The sequence below is a fragment of the Parasteatoda tepidariorum genome, chromosome 11 (assembly GCF_982258835.1).
Source record: "Parasteatoda tepidariorum strain Cologne lab strain chromosome 11, Ptep-v5.0, whole genome shotgun sequence".
Taxonomy (NCBI): Eukaryota; Metazoa; Arthropoda; class Arachnida; order Araneae; family Theridiidae; genus Parasteatoda; species Parasteatoda tepidariorum.
In genome coordinates, this window is record NC_141765.1 from 89,258,868 (window position 1) to 89,284,043 (window position 25,176).

Below are 25,176 nucleotides of genomic sequence, written 5' to 3' on the forward strand. Positions count from 1 at the left end.
TTCAACAAAAAAATCTAAAAGTATTTTAACTATTAATGATATATTAGTGATGAAAATATTTTAACTATTAGTGATATAATATTTCTATCAAATTTATGAAATAATTCAGGTTCTTCATCTAAACTAATTGATAAAAGCCATAAATTAAAATTAAGAGTAGAACAACATTTTTATTTTAAGTAATGATAATATTGTTTTTAAAGCTATAAAAATAAATGACCATTTTGAAATTATAAAAGAACCTTTAATGATATAATTTTAGCTAATTCAATTAAATGCATTTGAGTAAAAAGTTTGGATATTCATGATATACTATAATATAAGTCTCAAATTCCAAATATTATTGGTATAAATGCTAGAAATTTCAAATTGTGAATTACTAATAAAGTCAATAATAGAGTCTTTACTTAATAATAAAGTCAAAGGTAAGTAAAAAAAATAAGTGGAATTTCAATACAAATTATAACAGGTAAAACACTTTATCTAGTGCTGAATAAAAAAACTTAAATGCTATTCTGAGTTAAAATGCTGTAATAACCAACCTTATTTAAAAGTAAAGTTTGATGCAAGTTAAAAAAAATACAAATAGAGGAGAGATTGGCATAAGGCTAGAGTAGACATCTTGAATAATTTTCATTTATTGGTCAAATTTCCCCTGTGAGATTTGAGAGATCGTTGATTCGTAACATTGATGAATACTTCCATCAGAAGTTGCATAATCACACAGTAAATACCTTGTAAAAAGAAGGTTTAATTTTAAAGAAAACTTAAAGGTTTAATAAAATACTTTGTAACAGAAGGTACTAGTTTGAAAAGAAGGTTAAGGTGCAAAAGTAACTTTCAAATTTTCCCTTTACTTTTTTATTAACATATTTTTATTTATTAACATTAACATTTTCAGAATTTTCACATAATATATGATATTACTGTTTCTTTTTAACCAATTTTAATATTAACTTGCTCTGTTTAGTTTCAACTAACCAGCATTAAGCATAAACAAACACATGTCATCGAGGTGCTAGTGTTCGCACATGATGGTGGGCATTGACATTGGGCACCATTCAACAATTGAAGAAATATTAATTGGTTACAAATGTAATACTTTTGATGTTATTTATCTTTTAAATTAGCATGATTTTGTAGAACTATATAACGTTACAAAATAGTGCTTACAATCTCAAGTAAAAAATTTAGCACAAAACTTTATTAAACCACTTTAAAAAAATTTTAAGAAAGTTGAAAGTTTTTTAAAAGAATATAATATAGATGAATTAAAGAAAATAAAGTCCTTAATATTAATATTTTATGTTGAATAATTTATCAATATTTAATGTTTTATTTTTTGTCACACATTAAATTGAAACAAAACATCAGCAAATGAAACCATTTTCTGTTCAGTGAGTTGTTTACATTGCTCCAGGGAGGGAAATATTGCTAAGTCATGCACTTTGTGTGTTGTTCATTTAAACCATTTCATCATTAAATTAAAGCAGAAACTAGTAGAACTACAAGAACTGCATTTTCATACACACTTTAATCAAAATGAAAAATTGCTTTCAGATGTATTGATTTGTGTTTAAAATACTTTTCGTATAATAGCAAAATTCTCTATTATGAATTAGTATTTTAATTAAAGTATGCCAATATTTACCTTAGATTAATATTAATTTCATTTTAGCTTTAGATATACCTTTCTTAATTGTAATAAAGGACTAAATGACTACTTAATAAGTTAACAAGATTGCCCACTCTAGCCCTGTGTAGTAGGGCAAGTATGGATAAATCACCTGTTTAAAAAAATTCTTATGGCATATTAAACAACTTGATAATTCCTAAATATATTAAAAAATATTTCATTAGTTAAAAACTATATTAAATTTGCTTTTCTGACAAATTTGTAAAAATATCCATGCTAGCTCCCCTCTCCCCTATAGCTTTAACTTAAACCATAATTGTAGATAAAACTTTTTATCTACTTTGTAATGAGAAAGACAGGCTTATGGATAATTTTACCAGGTTGCGTAGCCAGATTTTTCATCAAAGAATAAGCACTTTTTAAGCATTCAAAAAATATTTTTAATCACTTTCCAAAAACAAAAATCATAACTAGGATCTGTGCAGTAACAAAATTTTTTTTTCTATGGTTTAAGTTCTTAATTTATAAACATAAAATCACTAAAACTCAAAAACATTTTCAAAAACTTTACATAATCATGATAAAATAACTAATTTCTGATAAATATTGCAGAGAAAATTATAAAAAACATGAATTTTTTGTAATTTAGAACGACAATCGATATGGCAAAGAAAAATTCTCTTCTTAAAAGATAAAAAAATTAAGCACTTATTACAAACACCAAATAAAAAAGCACTTTTAAGGGCTTTTGAAAAACGTAAATCAAAAATAAGCATTTTTAAGCACTTTTTAAAAATGCTACGCACCCTGTTTACATTTAGGACTGCCACCAAGCTTCTTCTTGCATTTCTTTTTTTTCACAGGTCCACCTATGTATAAAGAAAGTTTTTAGTAATATATATGTTTAGTATATGATTTATTAACTCAGTGGTATTAATAAAACTTGATTATGTTATTTTAATTGTTTTTTTATATATTTAATTAAGTATTGCAATATTGTATAACATAAAATATTGAAAAGCTAGTTATTTTAATTTTTTAAAAATTTCATACAAAAAATTTCCCTGATTTTTTTCTACATTTTAGTTTTAACTTGTTTAAAAGAGATACAAAAAAATAGCTTGAAAATTAATACTAATACTTAAACTGGATTGCAATTATAAATTTTTTAAATATGTCATATTTCTTTTCTAACAAAAAAAGAGTTTGGTTCCCAAAACTTATTTCTTACGGGGAAGTTTTCTGGAAGTGGTAGAAACTTGCCATCCTTGATGGTAAATAATGTGAGCAAATTTAGAATTACATCAACCTCTCTCAAATGCTTAAAATTTAATAGACATCCCATGTTCTGTAGTTTCTAAAATTAGCAAAACAATGCAATTATTAACAGAGTTCAAGTTTCTCAAAGTTTACTTTTAAATGCTTCTTAAATTCATTATGTTTGCTGCAATCAAAAGTATAAATAGGAATGAAGTGTTTTCTACATTTTATTTTTTTCAGTTTAATTTTAGAATTATTTTCTGCCAGTGTAAACAAATTTGTATTGTATAAATACAGCACGTTTATGTTTATTATTGTCAAATTACATTTTTTATATTATTTAAAAAACTGTTAAAGAAAAAAATATTAAATGAACTAAAAATATTTTTAAAGTATATTTTCTTAATTATTGAATGTTACAATAAGTCAATAAGTATATTGTTAAATTTAGAGATCCATCATGTTAAAATAAACAATAAAAAAGTAATTTATTCTTCATTTTTCAAACAGTTTGTACTGTAACATACCTTTACTATTTAATATGTTTTATTTATGCACATTTTTCTTTTTCATTTGTTTTCATTTATCTAAGAATTTTAAATATTTTGAATTAAAAAAAAATTTATTGCCTTGAATATCTCACTCTCATTCATATTAAAATATGTTTTGATTCAATAAATGAAAAACAAAAGTATATTTCAGAACAATTAATTAATATTAATACAATAATTTGTATACTTTAAAATAAGAACATTAATATAAATAGTTCTGAATCACATTTCCTTATATACTAACAATTACAGAGGTTAAATAACTTTTACATACATGCAATACTAAAAAATTTTTTGATATTAAATGGTTATTTGCGTGGTAAGTGAAGTAGCAATAAATACTAGAAATCTTTAGTTATTATAGTATTTTTTATCATGTTCACTTAATTAGGAACAAAAGTGAATATCTCTGTAATTTTTATTAAAATATTAATCATTAGTTAAAACAATTTCTTTGAAATACTTATAATACTATAAAATTTTAAATAAATCAAAAAAAAAAAAAAAAACTGGGTTAAACCATGAAAAAAAAACTTTTTTTTTGGATAAAAAAAAAATTTTTATCAAAAAAAAGGATAAAATTTTTTTTTTTTATTATCCTGAATCTTATTTATTTCCAGAGTGAGAAAAACTGCACATTTCACCATATCTAATCCTTTCCTATTAATTTCTCTCATAGCATAAAGAATAAAAATTTAAATTAGATGTTTGGTGTAGTGTGATGCAATACTAGACCAAACTGTCTAAATTATACTATTACTTTGATTCGGTGCTTAAAATATTTGAAAAATCTGAGTCAGCTGTATGAAAGCATGGCCAGTAGACAAAGATAGACTTAAAAAACAAAAGAAGCCCCTTAAAAAAAGAAGACTCCTGTTCTACTAATTGTATTTTCATACATTACATAGAAAATATCATTATTAGAAATGCTAACAAGAGGTATTAATGTAGTTAAACACAAAAATTTAATTCCTCATAAGTATATATATTAACAATATGCAACTTTCGTGTGCTTATTCAAAGTGAAATCCACCAATGGCTCTTGACGTAATATCGCAGATTTTCATGAAAAGTTTTTGATGAAAAATGGCTAATTTTTTTTAGAATTTTTGAATCAAAACTATAGTTAGAGGGTCATTTTGAAATTTGACTTAAATTAAGAAAATGACATAACTACAGATGGTGGTAAATATTTTAAAAATGTCTATATCTTTTCTTTTATTTATGAGCCAATTATTTTAATTTTTCTTTCATTAGAAAGAAAAATCAACACTAAGCTACTGAAATGTTGAAAATATAAGGATAATTTTTTAATCATGTAACTTTTCAAAGAAATTTTCTGCAAATTTCAAGAATTTAATATTGGGAAGTAACAACTTTCACAACCTCAGTTTCTTTTTTCTCAAAATGTTAAATATACTTTTTAACAAAAAAAAATCAAGAGGGTATTTTTTTTTTTCATAAAAAAGTCGTTTTCTGATAAGATATGTATATAAAGCCTTTCTGAGCCTTTTAAAGATTTTTTAATATATATATATATATATATATATATATATATATATATATAACAACTGGGTTTTTTTTGTTTTTGGATATTAAAAAAAAGTGATTTTTAGCTAAAATAGTCAAAGATTTTTCAATAGCACAAAGACAAAGTTTCTTGACCTTAAATTTTTTTTTCTCATAATGTAAAATGCTATATTTTTCAATATAGAAAAAAAAACTAAGAAGGTGTTTTTTTTTATTGAGATTGGAGAACTTCGTTATTTCACCTACATTTTTTTTTAAGTATTTGGACTAAAAATCACTTTTTATTATTTTAAGGACCAAAACCAAAAACTTTTTTAACTTCTTTCTTGCTGAAAAGTATAACATTTAATATTATATATGTAAAAATGACAACAAGAAACTTTGTTTTCGTGCTATAAAAATTTTTAATTTTGGCTAATAAAAAAAACACTTTTTATCCTTTTTAAGACAAAAAATACTTCCTAATTTTTTAGAGTGAAAAATACAACATTTCAAGTTGCAAAAAAAAGAAAAGAAAAACAATTGAAGTCAAGAAAGTTTTTGTGCTATAAGAAATTAAGCAACAAGAAATTAAGACTAAGAAACAGTTTTCATATTTTCACTGACCAAAAAAAAAAAAAACCCTTTTGATATTTTTCAAATTGAAAAAGATGACATTAAACAACAGAAGAAAAAAAATTGAGGTCAATAAACTGTCTTTGAGGTCAATAAACTGTCTTTTGTTATTATAAGGAAATCTTTATGTATTTTGGCAAAAAACCATTTTTTATTTTTTTAATGACAAAAACAGAAAATCCCCATTTTATTTTTATATGGAAAAATATAGTCAATATTATAAAGAAAAAACTCTTAAGGCTACGAAATATTGTTTTTGTGCTAAAAAAAAATCTTGAAGAATTTTTGTTGAAAATCATTTTTTATTTATTTAGACAAAAAACATTCACTTGATTTTCATATGCTTAACAGTAACATAACATAGTATTTAACATAATGAGGAAAAAATTAGGTGGTGCAAGTTACTTCTTATTAAGAAATTCTTAAAATTTGAAGATAAAAAAACTAATAAATTTTTTAAAAAAATTATTACATTTTGATAGTGTAATTGCATAGTGTTGTGTCGATCTTTCTTTTATAATGATACCAAAATTAAGAAAATTAGCTTATAAATAAGAAAGATATGGATACTTTCAACAAAAGAGCCACCATCTAGAGTTACACAATTTCCTTAAATTGAGTCAAATTTCAAAATGGCCTAACATTAGTTTTAGTTCAATATTTTGAAAAAATTATTTTAGTTGTTTTTCTACAAAAATTGTCATGAAAATCTGCGACATGACCACACTGAGACTTATTTTTATTTGGGTCAATTTCACTTAGAATGAGCTAGTTTACACTGGTGAAATAAATTAAGAGAATTTGCATATTTTATCGAATTTCATGAAAAGAACTGAACTGAATGCTAAACTACTGCTTCTAGATAAAAATGCAAATCTTGCACATCTTAGTACAGACATAATCGTACACATGTGTGTAGGCGTAACCAGTAAAGAAACAGGCTATATAAGTGAGCGTAAATTAAGCCGCATTTCATTCGCTAGCACACCTTGGCGAACTTTTTGGTATTATTTTGCAGCAATAGGTTAAATTTATATTGTAACAGTAAAAATGAGTAACCACCTACGTTTACATGATGGATTGAGGTGGCAAATTGTGGGAAGGCTAGAAACAGGTCAATCTCAGGTCCAGACTTGTAGAGAGTTCAATTTAAAGTCCAGCATCGTGTGAAACTTATTGAAACAGTTTCAGGATAACGGATTCAAGGAAAGGAAGCCTGAGCAAGATCGACCAAGAAACACTACAGCAGAGAAGATTGCCATGTGTCCATTACAGCAAAGCGTAACAGAAGGGCTGCAGTTTCTCAACTCTCTTGTGACTTGTATGCAGCCACAGGAGCCCGTGTATCAAGGGCGACTGTTTTCAAACGACTTCATCAGAAAGGGTTGTTTGCAAGAATACTTCCTGTTAGCGTCACGCTCACTTCTACAAACAGGAGAGTCCATTCAGCATAGTGCATAGAGATTGGAGTATGGATCAATGGGCGACGGTTCTCTTCACTGATCAGTCCCGGTTCAGCCTAAACACAGATTCTCACTGTACATTCATATGGAGAGAGCCAGGGACCCACTACCTACCCTTCAATGTCCGCGACATCGACCATTATGGCGGAGCAGATTTAAAAGTCTCATGTTGGATAAGTCTCTGGGCAAGTCTCATGTTGGATAGCCGCACACCTCTCCATGTCTTTGAATGAGGATATGTGACTGGTGTGAGGTATAGCGATGAGGTCTTGGAGCCCTATGTTTGCTTTTTCAGGGGTGTAGTTGGCCGAGTTCATTTTAATGGACGATAATGCACGGCCACATAGAGCTCACCTGGTCAACGAATTTCTAGAAAGGGAGGATAGTCGCTTGATGGATTGGCCAGAAAGATCTCCAGGCCTCAACCCTATAGAGCATATCTGGGATGCTCTGGGGAGGGCAATTGCAACTTGTTACCCCCTCCGAGAACCATCCAGGGAATGAAAACAGTCTTGCGGAACGAGTGGGACCAATTGCTACATGAAATGATAAACTGCCTTATTTCAAGTATGAAATCATGCTGCAAAGCCTGTATACCTGTAAGAGGAGACCATACCCCCTATTAACCCATTTTTTTGTTTATTCTGCAACCGCTGTTTCATGCATTTGGACTCCAATGAGTATTACGCACGATCACAATTGTGTATTACAATTGTTGAATGGTTATTTGTTTTGGATTGCATCAATGTATGTACATATCAAATTTAATTACAATCGATCCAGTAGTTCTAGAGATAATCGACCAAGTCTGCAAATTCTCTTAATTTCTTACACCAGTGTATTTCCAGTCAAAAATAGCAAACAACAGTTTTCAAAATATGACAAAAATAATAAAACCTAGAAAAATTAAAATCTTCACAACAAATTGCAAATATCGAGACTTTTAAACATAATTATAGAACTTGTTTATTATTAGGAAATTAAATTTATATAGTGAACAGAATCAACACAGTTAACTCATTATTTTGATTCTTGTTCACCAAACAATACTCTTTTTCAAATGATAAATAAGATTATTTAATGTGGAAAAAATATTTTCAATATTAGAAATAAGTATACTTTTAAAATTTTATAGCAGTAGCGCATATTAAGGAAATATCTAGACGTAAGGAAAAAAAACTATCTGAAATTGAATTCAATAATATGCAACATTAAAAACAAAAGAAAAACTAACCTTCTTCTAAAAATATATTCCTAGTAGTTGTCAAAACATTCTGATTAGCTTCTAAAACAATTCTGAAATTTAAAAAAAATGTGAAATTTTATAAAAGCAAGAGATAAGCAAAACTTTAAATACCATATTGACTAATTAAAAAAAATCACTTCAACAAGCAAAATATAAGTTTTCATTATGGAACAATAGGAACAATAAATCTAGCAAAAATTATATTTCTTACAAAACATTTGAGGGGTTAATGCCGGCACCCCCTGGATACTCTTCATTGACTAACTAAATGGCAGGCAGTTTAAATTGATGCTTCAAGTTAAACCTTATGATACAGCATTATCTGTTGCACCAGTTAACAAGGGGTGCGTTCAGGAATCAGGCAGAGTTTCTTGTTCGAAAAGTAAACTACAGTCTCCAGTAGCACATGGTATGCCTTTGGGTGAGCCCAGTGCTAATATTGCTGCTTTGCAGCTTATTGCTAGTAATGCTGGCAAGGAGAGGTCCAAAGGCACAAGTCCTGCTTCCGTTGGAGTTTCGGCCAGAGACAATCAGGGGACAGTATGCCTGGCACCGCGGGACTATCTAAGAGACAGAGAAAGAAACTGAAGAAAAAGTGGAAGACGCTAAGAGAAGTGATGGAGCTAAGAGGCCTTCAGATGCAACGCCCGACCCCCCGTGTGCTGACCCAACTTGGTAGGAAACCCAGGGAGAATGTTGCTCTTGGGAGGAGGGCCCAATATGGGGAGGTGGTCCCTCTTAGTGTTTTCATACTCAGATCATTAAAATTAGATATAAGAACAATATCATCGGCAAAATCCAGGTCTTCTAAAGTGGTGTCAAATTTTCATTGTATGTGATTTTGAATTGTTTGCCTCATGATTCAATTGATGACAATTATAAATAGGAATTCCACAAGGACACAGCCTTGTCTTACTCCTTTTTGAACATTAAATGATCTAGTCAGTGTGCCATCAACTTCTGCACTGGCTTTACTGCTGTCAAAAATACTCTTTATGATGTTTAAAATTTTTTCAGGGATAATTCCTTAAGATCATCCACAGCATACCCTTATTGAGAGAGTCAAATGTCTTAGACTCAGAGGTTGGGCAGCTCCAAAAAGCAGGTCACATCGACCAGAGGTCTATTGAACCAAAACCCTAAATCAGGATTAACAAGAAAACCTTATGGCTAAAATGAAATTCAGAAAACACCTAGCAGGAAGTCAAATGCCTTACTGAAATCAATAAAAGTTAAGTATAAGGAAGAATTCATTTCCAGACTTTGTTCAATTATGTTTCTGAGTACAAAAATCTGTTGTGTTGAGTACAAAAATCTGTTGTGCTGCTCCGACAGCTATCAATCTTACAAACGGAAAATATAGTGAGTCAGACGAAGAGGCTCTTGGTGAATTATTTGAAGCTCACTTCCCTGGATTTCATCCTGTAGAGAATGACTATGTTTTCAAAAGTCCTACAGCTACTTACAGTGAAAATGACTGGGAGGCCCCCAAGATGGTGATCTCCTACGAAAAGTAATATGCTCTATTAAATATTTAAGCCCTATAAGTCACCAGGTATGGATGATATCATACTTGTAATGCTTACTAAGGAGATTGACATACTATACTCTATTCTATGTAGGATCTTTTGAACCTGTATAGCCTTTGGGTATAAACCTCATTCTTGGAGGAATACCAGGGTAATTTTCTTCCCAAAACCAAGTAAGGAAAATTACTTTGAGGCTAAATCATTTAGACCAATCAGCCTCACCTCTTGTCTGTCTTGCCTCACTTCATAACTGTTGAAAGCCATAGAAAAACTTATTGGCAGATATTTTAGAGACTCTGTACTCGTTGATAAGCCACTGTTCTCCTCACAGTATGCTATGCTTATCAACCTGGCTCTCTGCTATCAATAGACTCTGCTTTATATGAGTTCTCCTTCATGCTTGAGAAAGCACTCTCAGATGAAGAGATTGCTCTGGCGGTATTTTTTTGATATTGAAGATGTTTTTGACAAAGTCCCTGTTGAGACTATCATCAATGCACTTAAAACCAGAGGTATCAATCTGGATATCACCAGGTGGATAGCTAATCAGTTGTCCTCCAGGTATGTTTGTTCCTCTTTACTGGGCACAAGCATGAGAGTTCATGCTACTTTAGGCTGCCCTCAAGGAGGGGCTTCGTCACCCATCATTAAGGTGTATGGTTATGGACTCTGCTAGTTTGGCTAGCCAATCTTGGCCTTCCCTGTGTTGGGTATGCTGATGATGGTGATATTGTTGTCAGAGGCAATTATGGTAAAACAGTATTTGAAATCATGAATAGTGCATTTCCAGAAGTAGCTAGATAATGCTTTGAATCTGGCTTATCTGTTAAAAATTCCAAGATAAGTCTTGTGGCCTTCACCAGGAAAAGGCTTCTTAATCTAGGTGATGTGTATTACCTAGATTATAGGTTAGAACTAACTGTGAAAGTCAAATTTCTTGGTGATTTTAAAGACTCCAAACATAACTGGGGTTCTCATCTAGAATACTGTATCCACAGGGCCAAGATGATATCCTGGTCTTGCAGAAATGCTATTGGTAGAACCTGGGGGTTATGCCCCAAGATAGCTCAGTTTACAGGATGTACTCAATGATTATTAACCCCATTGACAAACATGGCGCTATTGTCTGGTGGTCTAGGATTAGGATCAGCTCCATCAGGTCAAGTCTTAACAGACTGCAAAGAAAGGTCTGTGTAGCCTTGTCAGGCTGTCTCAGGACCACTCCTGCAGCTGCTCTTGAGAGCTTACTTGGGCTTCTCCCATTGAATTGAAGCTGAAGCTCAGACAGGTATTAAACATCTTATGTACCTCGGCTTATGGAAGGAATATTCCAAGCATTTGTCAAGGGGTCATCTTGTTTTGCAGGTGTCAGATATTTTTTCTTTTATCATGCCTAGTAAGTCTTGCATAGTCTTGAAAGGCTTTTCATAAGTCCTTCAAGATCCATTTTCCTACTAGACATGAATGGCTTAAATCTTCTCGATGGCTTGAAGGCAAGTGTCTGGTATGGGACACTGATGTATCAAGGCTTGGTCTTAACCCTTTCGCGACGCAAAGCGCGAAAGCGCGCTTACCGCTGAGGCCGGCAGTCTCTCTAGCGTGTGCCTCCCCAGGGCCGGAGGGTTTTTTGATGTTAAGCCTAATTCCATGAAATTGCCGAAATATCAGCGCGTTGTTTAATATTGTTCTGTAGAGTATTTAAGTGACATATGCTTTATATATATTTCTATGGATACTTTATTTACTTAAGTTATTTCTTGTTTAAATGTAATATAAATATTAATAAGTTTAAATATTTTGCATAGTTTCCTCTATTTCCAGCTCAGTTAAAAATTTTCGACGCTTCGACATTCTAACGGTAAAAAGAAAAAAAATTCAAGCCTACAAGATCTAATTATCCACTAAAAACTAATCCGAAAATCGAAAGTAGCGAGAGATAAAAAAAACTCCCTTACTTACTGTAAATAAATATCACGTGCTAATTTAAAGAGCCCTCATAAAACATTCCCCCCTCCTCTCCTTCCCCTAAAAACCACGTGACTGTATTTTCATCTTGAGTAGAAGGTCAAATCTACATGTATCTGAAACCATATGGACATACAATGCCATCTTTTGGAAGAAATTTCATTTTTTAAAACGTTCCGAAACGCTGGCACAAATAAGTGACGGTCGGGGGTGAACGAGAAAACTCTCTGACACGCGGGTGTGTCAGCCGGGAAGTGAGCGCGTTTCTTGCTGTCACATATATGTGACAGTCGGCTCGAAAGGGTTAAAGCAGGGCAGGAATTGACTGCTCCAATGATGGTACCATACTCTACTTTCCTCTAGGTAGTTAAGCCACTGCTTTTCAGGCTGAGGTCAAAGCTATTATCTTGAGCTGCAGGATATGCTTAAACAGGGATTATCTAAATATACCTATCCAAATCTGTTCTGACAGTCAGGCTGCTCTCTTATCAAAGTGTAAATTCACTTCTTCACTAGTGTGGGAATGCTTCTGAGTTCTTTGTGACCTTTCTACTCGTAACAAAATATACCTACATTGGGTATCTGGACATATAGGATATTCTTCGAAATGAGCTGGCTGAAGAAGCAACACAACCCATCTCCAGTGTGATTTTCTGGGGACCTGAACCAACTTTGGGAATCTCACTCACATCGTTCATGGCATCTATTTTCAAGCTCTATGGCAAAATTACCCAGGAGCAATGGTGCAACTCGGATTGTAAGAGACAGGCTAAAGAGCTGAATCATAACTGTCAAAGTGTGCGTCATAAAGAGCTTCTTAAGCTAAACAGGAACAGTTTGAGGAACATTGGTCTCCTCACTGGACACTGCATCCTCAGGAGACACCTGTACATAATGGGTGTTGTATCTGATCCTCTTTGTCAAGGTTGTACCAAAGTAATATGGGACATTATTAAACCTGGTATGATGGTGATTCTGTGAGAAAATTATTTTTTAAGCGTAAATGGATATTAGAAAGAATTTAAATGTAGTTCATATTAGTAATAATTGTGCTGAAATAGCAAATGTGCAAACAGCCCATGGAACTTTTAAAAGGGCTATATTAAAAATACGCATATTGAACTTTTAAAAGGGCTATATTAAAAATACGCATATTACCAGTTAATACTGAATAATGAGAAAAAAATATGTTATGAATAAAAAATTGTATGTATTAAAGTTCTTGTTCTTCCTGAATGAATATTTTCTTAATTTCATTTTTATTATAAATGTTATTGTATTTATTTAAACTTCATATAGCATATATATTCTACATTTTTACTACTTGGTTTCTGTTATGAAAGAATTTGGGGAAAAAATTCATATTTAAATATTGATATTGATTGAATTTTCATTAGTATTAATTTGTTCATGTTTCTAGAAGTTTTTTTTCCAAGATGTGTGTCGAATGTTTATTAGAATTGAAGATTAATGTTTTAAATGATTTATGTTTAAAGATAATTTGTGTGGCTAAAAGGGCCATGTTGGGAGTTTACGGCATTCTGCCTAGGCCTCTTTTGATTTACTCTTTTAATATTAAAATAGCTACTTGTCTATAATTGGAATAGAAGTTGCTTGTTCTTAATTAGGATCAATTGTTAATAATTAATGCAAAATATGATAGTAGCAAATTCGGATGCAATTTGTTAAGCTGTTATGCTTATTAATTAATACTGATAATTGCTTTTGCTAAGCTATTCAAGCTCAGAAATGTATATAGTATAAATATTTGTCTTCAAGCAAATGATATTTAAAAAATAATCAACCAAAATTTGTTTCTGAGCTTGGTTTCAACATTATTCACATTAACCTTAAATGTAAAAAATTGCAATTCACATTCTATTTCCATAAATATAATATGATCAAATGCACACTGTCAACAAAGATATTAGCCCCTGTATAAAAAAAAATGCCTTAATTAACCTTAAAAAATCAAAATGTCTTAACACCAAGGAAAATACAACTTTAAAAATAACCACCACTATTTAATCCATATTTGTTTTAACAATTTTTCTCCTCCAACTTTCTTCATCATTACATTACTTATAATATAATCTCACATTGATATTTACCACCTCTCAACCTATTTATTATTACATCATGTTTTTCTTCTCTGTTATAACACATCCAATTCAAACACCACATTATCAGCTATTATCGCTGATTCGGGATATGAAAAAAATCATTAAAAAATAGCTGCAGAGTGATAACATATCAGTTCTAGAAGCATATTTTTTGGCAACAAGTCGCAACAATCGTTGATAATTTATGAGATTTAGAATAAATTCATTTTTTTATTAAACTAATATTTTGAAGTTGAAAATAAGAAAATGGTAAAGTCCAGTAGAATATAATAAAAAATATCCAAACATTCAAATCATTTTGAAAAGTTAAGAACAATTAAAATTTAATAACTAAAATTCAAAATATAATTAATAATTATAAAAGAAAATCTACCTCTTGAGTAAAGATTCATCCGGTTCAATTACACTAGACTGAAGAAGAAACTCATTCACAGTTGAAGTTAGAGGAGTAAGACCGAGATAGGCATTTTCCAGTATGCTTCCTTCCATATTGAATACCATGAACTACTTTGCTCTATAAAACAGGCATGATTAGAACAAAAAATTTAGAAGAAATCATGGATGGTACAAAAAATTATTAGATATATCTTAAGTACCAATGCAAAATTAAAGTAAAATTTATTTCTTCAGTCAAAAATTAATAGAATGGAAATTTTTACCTTAAATTATTTATTATACACTAAAAAGGCAATAGGGTTGAAGTCAAAGAATAGTGATATCAAAAAATTTTAAATAATGAAATATTGCAAAATACAAGTTAACCATAGATATTAGAAGTAAAATACCCAAGATTTTATAACTTGGGTGAATTAATTTGTCTTATACTATGAAAAAAAATTTATTCAATTGAACATACAAATTATTAAAAAGGTTATTCTTTAATGCTCTTTATTTAAGAGCGGTTATGGTTTAAAATTCTTTACATTCACATTTCTAATCATAATTCTCAGTATTTGTGGTTTTAAAAGTAACATCCAAACTAGGGATGTAACGAATAGTGATTTGGTCAAAAATATCGACCGCATACTGAATATTCAGCCGAATAGCAAATTTTTTTTTTAAAAAAATAACTAATAAATATGGGTGTATAGGATTTTTAAAATGTGCTTTAAGGTTTTTTTCTTTTTTCCTGCTTTTTAAAAGCCTTTTAAGGTGCTTTTTTTTATTGAGTATTTTTAAAAAGTGTATAATTTTCCCTTTCCCAATATGAGATTTTTTTAGGTTGATTTTTGCCTTGAATTATACTACAAGACATTTCTCTATTCAAAGTTTTCACTAATTCAACCCTAACCCATTTCAGCGTATTGTCGGTCCATAGCATATGAAAGCATTAATCATATTACATGTTTGATGAAATACCTGCAGGCCTGCATGTGTATATACAGAACTAGATTCAGTGGGGAGAATTCTCACACTCTCATGTGGAACTCGGCTGCGTTTTCAAAAATCTCTCAAATTTTCACTAATTGCAGGGACAGACTAAATATTGCCAAATTTTTTTCCCTAATAGCAAAAGAAAATTTTATTTCTCTTGTTAATGTCATTGTTGGTGAAGTGTCATCGTCTTCATCATTGGCAAGCTAATGGCCTTCTCTCGATATTTTATTTATAGATCAATATTCAAATCTTTAAATTTGACTTGGGGATCACTTACTAATTACGTATTTTCATGTGGGTCCTCCCCAGAGCTGTCAAGAATCACAAAGCTTCGTCATCTCAAAATTTCCATGTCTTTTTATTCAATTAATTTAATAAACATAAGAATTAATTGAGAATTTCATACGCAAGATATTTTTCCTGAGGGACAGACTACTAATTGCATAATTTCTTAAACCTACATTGTACTTTTTTTTAATTAATACTTTTTATTATTGTATTTTTACTTTGAAAATTTTCAGTATACCTAATTTGTTTTATGAAAAAATTTAATAATATTAAGAGACAAGATTTTGAAAAAAGTATGAAGAGAGGGGCTTTCAATATTTTAAACGCAGCATGCTATTCAGATTTGTCATTCCAAAAAACTTTAATTCATCACTTAATGATTTGATTTTAAAAAAAATTGAAATAAAAAACTAAATTATCTAATATTTGTTAAATATTATTTGTGTTGGGATCATATAATAATTTATTTCTGTCAAAAATATTCAGTTTCAATACTTATTGTATTTACATTTCAAAAAAAAAATTTTTTTTTTAGTCATTCCACTAAAGAAATACTAAATATAAGAATTTATTAGGAGACATTCACTAATTTACATTTGCAATATGAATTTATTAAAGTTTTCTTAGTTCTTTACTTAACTTCATAAATTTGGTATGATCAATAATATTAATCTATATTAATAATATTTATCTTTTATTTAAATCTAAAAAATACATTCTATAACCTTTTTAAATAATAGTTAATAAATATATATCATTTAATAAATATATATCAAAAATAAAATGAGCCACTCAATATTGAATATTTTTAAAATTGTGTATCAACTGTTTCGATGGTGGCCAATATAATCCAGAAAAAGAGTTGTTAGAAGTTATTTTATCATGATTATGTGAAGTTCTTTGAAAACTAGTTTGCATTTTGCTTAAGTATTTATGAAGAAGGTTTAACAATAAAAAGAAAGACATTTTTATTAGTGTGTACATCTTAACTATGATTTTTTTAAGTGCTTAAATATATTTGAGTGCTTATTTTTTGTTGAAAAATTTGGCTTTGCACCCTGATATTTTTTATATATAAATAAGTTTAGTCGGTCGTTATTAAAAAATAATCAAAACTTAGCTGTATTTTTAGTATGGAGCAAAGGGAAAAAAACTTTATTAGAAAGGTTTAAGATAATAAAGCTAATTTAGATTTTAAGATAATATTCCATATAAAGAAATATTCAAGATGAATAAAAAAAGCTGACTAACAGCCATACGGAAAAAAAATTTGAAGTTGTAAAAAAGAGAAATAGAAAAAAAATATCCTCTTAATTCTGAAAACAAAACTTTTAATTCTAAAAACAATATTTTCCGAAAAATAATTATCCATAAAATATTAAAGGAGATTAAGTATATCATCAATGCCTTTAAAAATGCAGTGCCATGATAAAAATGCCTATATATATATATGTGTGTGTGTGTGTGTGCATAACTATGTGTATGGATATAAATTAAGATTATATACAAAAGCAAAACAGAAAAATAAAAATTGATCTCATTTTTTTAAAGCTCAACATCTGTTTTCAAACTGGCGTATTTTCAAGAAAAAGAAGTTTTAAGTCTAATAGAAATCCTCTTAATTACCACACTATAATAAAAAAGTCTATAAAAACAGGAATTTCCTTGAAAAAGGAAAAGCTAGATAGAAACCAAAACCAAAATAAAACGTTAAAATTCTCAATTTAACTTTTTCATATTGCTGTATTTTCAGGAATAAAATTATCATAAAAGAATAATGTTCATTAGATATGCTCTTTAAAAAGTGTTGTCTAAATAAAAATACTGAGAAAAAGTTAATAAAAAAAAGCTAAAATGAAAGAGAAAAAAAAAATTCTTAGTTCTGAAATATAACTTTAAAGTTGAGAATCACAGTTTTCTATGTTACCCGTTGTTTGTCTTACCATACAAAAAAAGTGACAATTAAAGAATAAAGTCTATTAAAAACGCTTTGTTAAAATGATGTGTTATAGTCAATACAGAAGAACAAGCAACAATGAAACAAAAAAATAATAAAAAGTTCTCAATTTTTAAAACATAAATTGTTGAAAAAACGACAAAATTAACTTGTTTAAATATTATTGAAAGAAAAAAAAATTACAAAACTTATGGTTCACTATAAAGTAATCTAGTTTCAATATTTCAGATTTCACTTTCAATTGACTTTGAGAACATTAACAAGTTTTAGAACTTAACGAATGTGTTTAAATATTATGTTTGAGATGTTTTCACCAAACTGGGATTAATCCTCACTTTCTTCGTCATTAGCATCTGGCGTTACTGTTTTCTCCTCAAAACAAAATTACTTACATTTTTTTCCCCTCATATGTTTGTAAAATTCCCTTACGATGGATAGGAATCTTTTAGTTTCAGAAACCATCTAAACAGGTAGTTTAGTTGATTTCAAAATTATATTCCTGCCAAAACTTTCCTTGATTTGATTAGGGATGTAACAAGTATTCAGCCTTCTTTGCCGAATACTCGGTTGGCCAAATATTCGGCAAAGTAATATTTGGAAAAGTATTTTTCGATAAATTTTTTTCTTTTAGGGGTAAATTTGAATAGATTTGATAAAGAATATTCTAAAATCATATTTTTGAAAGTTAAAGTGTGATGTTGGTAGAAATTATGGATGCAGAAACTGAAAATATTAATGGAAACAAAGATAAGGAAACCAGAACCAGATTTGTACACAGCCTTAAACCCTTAGGTATTACGAAAAAAACTTTCTGTATTCATACTAATTTTTTAAAAAATAAATAAACAACAGCAATATGTTACAAATTGCTAAAAGTTATTGCTTGTGTACAGAACAAAAAAGTGAGTTCAGATCAAAATTTTAATTTTAAATATATGTGCTTATTCATCTATCTTTTGAATTTTAAATATTTTAGCAGTTAGTGCTTATTTTTTTTCAATGGAAATTTTTTTTATACTTATTATAAATTTATTAATTTTCATACATGAAATCATGCTTCATAAAGCAAGTTTTTTACTTTATTATTTTCCTGTAATTATCATTCCCACGAAAAACAATAGATAAAAGTTTCACTGTATTACACATTACACATATGTGCTATTATTCCAACTCAATTTTTATTATTTGTGCATGTAAGTTTCATGATATTTTTAATAATATTGGATATTTTTATATATATCAAATATTTTGATAACTGTTGATAAGTATTTTTAGAGACAATATAAAAGTAAGAAATCCCGCTTTATAAATGTTTTTAATATTATACAAATTCTTTTTCAGTTCTCAAATATGTTTCTGTATTCACCAAAATGTAGAATAAGATTAATATCAAGTGTCAATTAAAGACTGGAAGCTTTCATCAAATGAGAAAATCCATGCTTAGAGATTGATAAGAACCTTTTTTTTTTTCAGTATTAGTTAGAAACTGATACCAGTACAACTGATTATCAGTTACAAGTACCTATAGTTTCGGTATCATACAGGTTGATATTAAATAAATAGAAAAGCTGAAAAATAGACAATGTTACTGCTGTTAAGTATTACTTTTCATTTGCTTTAGTTTGAACTTTGCCCGCAAGATAAAATTTTAGTTGATTTAAATAAAATTCTAAATTACAAATATTGTGTTTAGAACAATAACATATTTAACATGCATTCATTATTAATAGTTCGAATCAGTGTTAGCAGTAAGGGTAGATGTGGGGTGACATGAACTCACATTTTTCAAAAAACTGTCCATTTGTCCCCCTACTTCGAATTCCACTAAAACCCATACCACTTCTAAAATAATTGATCTACACTCCTTTAACTTCAGTGAAGATTCTAGTGGAGTGTTGAGTATTAGAGCTATGGTGGTAAGAGTTCTTATAACATTTTTTTCTGGATTTGCCTTAACTGCATAGTTTAACATCTGCAGAAAGTTTAAAAATCTTTTGAAAATGCTTTTATAAGCATGGATCCAATGAATATTTATCAAATAACTTATTTTGTTTTGCAAGTGACATAGCATAAAATATGATTGATAAACACACAGGAGTAGCAGCTTAACTGCTAGAAAAGTACCTTAATCTTGTGATATAGCATAGCTCAAAAAATATTTTTTCATGAACTACACTGTATACAGTACTTCATTGAATAACAAGAGAGAGCTCAAGGAATAGGCAAAAGAGCATAAATTGCATATTGCAAATATTTTTCATTAGAAGAACATTAAGCATTTGTTAGATGGGTAGTTTTATATCTACAAGCTGTGTCAGCTATTTGGAAAAATTATGCTACAAGGCACAAACTTTTTTCTAATGCTTCGGAAGACATACTCTGAAATTCGGCAAAGCAAGCAAAATTTTCAGGATTAAAACAAGACTTACAGAAACTGGGTTTGTGTATAATTTGGAAATTTTTCTTGGTGTCCTTACTGAATAGCAGATTCAAGATGGATCTAAAGTTGAAAAGATCAATCTTTTGAAATGGGCACAAGATGTAGGCTCTAAAATTTTATTTGGGGTTGAAGCCATCTACCAAATGTACAGATGATTAAAAATTGAAGTAAAAGTTAAGGTTTTCATGAATATGTTGAAGAAAGATAGTAGCATTATCTCAATCCAAATAAAAACATTTCACTTGATGCTGTAAAAGTTTCATTCATACCAAGGGCTTGCCCCCCCCCCCACACACACACACTTTTTGTTTACCCATTTCTACTGCTTGTTCTAATGAAATAAAATAAAACCACAGAAACAAAAAGCTTTATAACAATCAAAATTTTTTATATTAATCATAAAGGAATAATACACTACATCCAACTCGAAACAATACATTTTTATATTAATTTCTAGTAATTTAACTAATTATTAAAAGAATATAAATAGTTTAGCGATCAAAAAATATAGTATTAAGTTCACTATGAATGGAGCAGTATTTAGATTTGAATGGAGCAGCCATTTGTATCAATATCCTGAATCTAAGAATGAGAGGACAATTACTCTGAACTAGTTGCAATAATCTTTAAAAGTATCAACTTATTGCTGAATTCACTGATAATGATAAATGCAATCACTAAATGATACAAACCTTTTTACGTGTTACTATCTAGATGCTTAGTTTTTTAAGAAAATTTTATTTTTATGATTATTATTTTTTTTTTTACAAATTTTAAGACCCAAGTAACACAAACAATTATATAATATCTTAATGATATCAAATAGATATTTGGAATTTTCAAGAAATAAATTGTGACTTTTTTTTCTTTTTAGATTGTTACCACAATATCATTTATTCAGTTCTTTCACAAAGAAATTTTTATTTCAATATTTACAGCATTACATTTCATCATATTAAGTGAAAAAAATACAGTTAAAGTTAAAACAGGACAGATTTTACAATTATTAGAGAAATATCATTTAAATATCACAAAATGATATCAAAAATTTATGTCCAAAAACATTTCAAAAATATTAGCAGAATATCCAGTCTAGCATCAAAGAATGATATAAAACATCTATAGCTTTCTAATATTCCTCGGATATCAAAAATGTAAAATCAAGGGATCCACAACATATTTTGTCTATAAAAGCTTATAACGACAATTTATATAAATGTGCTGGTAGTTAAGAGATAAAATATTTACTTAAACATTTTTAGCAGTATGGACAGGTACCTACATTGAAATACCCTCCCCAAATCATAAAAGGTAAGTTTTTCTTATTATTTATAATATATAGTATTTAATACCATCACTGGGTTAAATTGCTATTCCTAAGCCTGTTTTGTTTAGAACTAATTTACTCAAGACTACTTATTAGTTTTTTTTTTCCTCATCAAAGTATATTGAGATTTTTATTTTTGTTAGTTTTTTTTTCATTAGAAATTAGAAGAATTAAAATACAAGTAAAAGGTTCTTTACCTGTGCAATATCTTATTTTCAAAAAGCAAAATTTTATAGAAAGTTGATTGTCTTTCTTATAGAACAAAAACATATGAATATAAAGGAAGAAGGGTTAATGTCCATTTTTAACAACAAAAAAATGACTATGGGATTGCCATCTTTTGCATTTTGAGAAATACTAAGTTTTGACAAATTAATAACATGTAAAATCGATTATCCCCGAGAGTTACTACACAGTGAAGATGGGTCGCACTGTGGAAAAACCCTTCTCTTCTCTGCATTAATCACTTTTTTCTTTTTTTAGCATCAACTTTTATTGACATAAACCATTTTTCCCCCATGGTCTACAAATAAGTTTTTAAAAACCTGTTAACAATTTAATTACATATATACGTACGAGTATTTTTTTAATAGTTATGCAATACAATTGGTAAACCATATAAGTAAATCACTTTCCTAAATCAAGACATAATTAAAATATTGTAAATTCAAATCTTATATGATTGTTAAAAAAAAAAGAAAAAACCAGTTTTGGGATTAATTCTGATCATTGTATAAGTAATTATTTGTTTTTTACTTTTATGTGTTCAAGTACTCTTTTACCACTAATTAAATACATTTATTCAATTAATTAAAATTTAATGATTAATAATTTAAATTTTATTTACCTTTCAAATATTTTACATAAAATTTAAAAGGTGAAATATAATGAGGGCATTGTAATAAAATATCTCAAGAATATTTCGATTTTAATATAAGAATTTTTTTTAATAAAAGAATTTCAATTTTTAATTTGTTGAAGATATAAATAAGTTAAATATTCAGCACTATTTTTTTATAACTTTATTCTGTCAAATGAAAAAGTGAAATACATGGCAAACACAGAGTAATTCCGAAACACAAGGTGTTGTAATAAATTACTTATAGTAATAAATAAAAATATCTAATGAAATAAATATTATTACGGTTCCCTTCATATCCAAAGTTGCAAGGCCTAAACATAGCTTGAAATTTATGTTTTGCCAACATTTTTTTTAAATTGTACAATAAAATTTGAGGTTATCTTTTATTGTAAATTAGTTTTATGCAGATTTAAAATAATTCCAATTTAAACTTAATTGTTCAATTTTTTGACCAAAATTTTAACATATCATAATAATACTAATAAAGTGTGAAAAAATTTTAAAACATGAATATTCAAAAATATACTTTAAAATAAATCTTTATGCTATTATCTCATTTAAAAATTGTGTTCAACTAAAATTTATTGCCCATACATATTAAGAGATGGATAAAATTTTAAATAAAATCTTAATACTATTTCTTAAGACATTTTAAACCAGTAATTGACTTGTTAAATAAATTCTTTCTGATAAATATTTGTATCAAATAATATGAATAAATAAATTTTTATACCTTATCCTATTTTTCTGATAGTTAAGGATTTCAATTATGAAAGTTATTAGACATTTTTCACAACATTAAGTGTTTTAATTTTAATTAAGATCAATTAAAGTTCAAACCATTATTCAAATTAAATTTTTTAAACCACCAGCTGTTTTGCTTACATGTTGTAACACGTCAAATAGGCCAAAAAGAAGAGTGACATACCCTCTTGGAAGCTTAATTTTCCATCTTTATGCAGGCAAAATTAATCTAAACATTAAAAAGAATTTTTTTTTTTAAATTAAAAAGAGAAAAGGATTCAGATTACTAAATAACACGGCTGTTTTTCCTTGAGGCAAAAGTTTGATAAATTTTAATTAAAAACTAATATTTCAAATTTCTTTTCTTTTTTGAAGTTCTTTGTTTTGTCTTTCAATTAATGAAATCCTTATAGCTGAGAATATTGATAGATGGATAAAGAGGTGGTAGAGAATTGATCCTCTTCAAAATATCATACATCACTTTGAATTTTTTCCATCTTGGAGACTACCTTTCTCTCTCTTTTTCTTAAGTTTTTTATTTCTTTTCCAAATTTTTGAAACATCACTTGAAGTGATTTTTTTTTTTTTGTCATTTGAGAAAATTTAAAACGTTCTGCTGAAATTCGGAAGTCTTGGGTCCTTAGAACCTGTAGTTTCTCAAGTCTAGAAAAATAACAACCCTACTTCTAAAAATAAAATTAAATCATTAAGCTATTTTTAAAAATTATTTGAAGTATTAAAATACTTTAAATTTAATAAGATTTAAATGGCTCTTTATTACTAAAATGAAGACTCAAAAACACTTATTTTTATTAAAATGAACTAAAAAGAGCTTTGAATAAGGGTGATTTTCTTAAAACATTAGCTTTTGCCTAAGCCAGTTAGGAAAACTTCATCCCAAAACTATTTTAATGTGGATGAATTTTACATTTTGACCCTACATTCAAATATATAAATCAATGACGAGAAATGAAAAAACTTAAAAAATAAATTTACTGAGTTTTAAATTGAAATAGCATGGAAAATGTAACTACTGTCAAATAACTTAAAAGCTTTGAAAATTTGAAGGAAACATTTTATTCTTTTTAAGCATCAATAATTAACAAGTAAATGAAAGAAAACATTTTAAACACTATTTAAATGAAAATTTAATTTTTTTAAAAAAAATTTATTATATATAGAATTTTGAAGAAATATTAAAAAATTTTAAGTGAATTTTACTTTTTCATCCTAAAATCATCCTTGTATTTCTTACATTTTTATATTCCCTTGAGTAAGATCACATTTTGCAAGCAAATACATAATGCTTTAAAACCAAAACTCTTGTTTGTTAGTTTAAAATATACTTTTGTATACCAAGTGAGTAATTACAAAGAGCAACAGTAATGAGAAAAGTTGGAAAAGAACCACTATTTCTTTAATTTCAAAAAAAAAAATTTGTTCTTCTTAACTACACCATTTGCTTTATAATAATTGAAAAAAAATAGCATAACAGATATTGTCAGCTTTATATTTTAAAAAATAATTTGAATATTTCATCTTAACTGCTTCTGGTTTGGAAATAAGTAAAAATTGACCTTGGTGCATTTTTTAAACATAGGATGCAATATTACTTTATATCAGCTAATAATCATAAAGTAATGTGGTAATAAAATATTGAGATACAAAAACTTTAAATTTCAAAATGGTGACTTCTGGATGGCACTACACAGCTGTCAGTGGTGTGAAAGGTTAAAGTAATTGTGCAAATATTCCAAATTATGCAATTCATAATACAAGTAACAAGAAAACACGATAATTCCATTAAAACTACTTATTGCATTTTCAAAATATCATAACATTCAGAGTTGGCAAGGTTCAGGACAGAATGGATTAATCCACAGTTTAAACTGTCCTATCTAAAACCCCTATGCCTTAAACTATCCAAAACCTATTTACTTAAATTATGCAAAGCCTCACTAAGGCAGAGGCATAAGGGGCAGTTGCCCCGGGCACCCACATCAGAGGGGGGCCCCAAATCGAATAGAAAGTTTATTCTAAGTTTCCTTCTTAAATTAACTTTTTTTAAACAAAATATCAGTGCAGTGTAAAATTCGTCAGTTTTATGTTAGCATCTTCATTAATCTATCGTATGAACACAATCTATATTTCGTAAATCCATGGCTTTCTAGAGCAAATTCAGCTAAATTTTTGCAATTACGAAAGACAAATTTGGCCAATCAAAAACCTGTATTTTTACAGATCGCATTTTGCCATATGTTTA

At 28.4% G+C, this 25,176-nt stretch overlaps 1 protein-coding gene across 20 annotated transcripts in view; it reads right to left on the minus strand.

The window, feature by feature from the left end:
- Positions 1-25,176, minus strand: part of LOC107451625 (telomerase protein component 1) — a 300,321-nt gene that overhangs the window by 268,989 nt on the left and 6,156 nt on the right. For all 20 annotated transcript variants that reach the window (XM_021147109.4, XM_021147108.4, XM_087155402.1 and 17 more), the window contains 3 exons: positions 14,292-14,432; positions 8,290-8,351; positions 2,443-2,505 (listed from right to left, as the gene is read on the minus strand). In XM_021147109.4, the coding sequence (XP_021002768.3) occupies positions 2,443-2,505; positions 8,290-8,351; positions 14,292-14,419 (253 nt within the window). In that variant the 5' untranslated portion in view covers positions 14,420-14,432. The remainder of the gene's footprint in view (positions 1-2,442; positions 2,506-8,289; positions 8,352-14,291; positions 14,433-25,176) is intronic.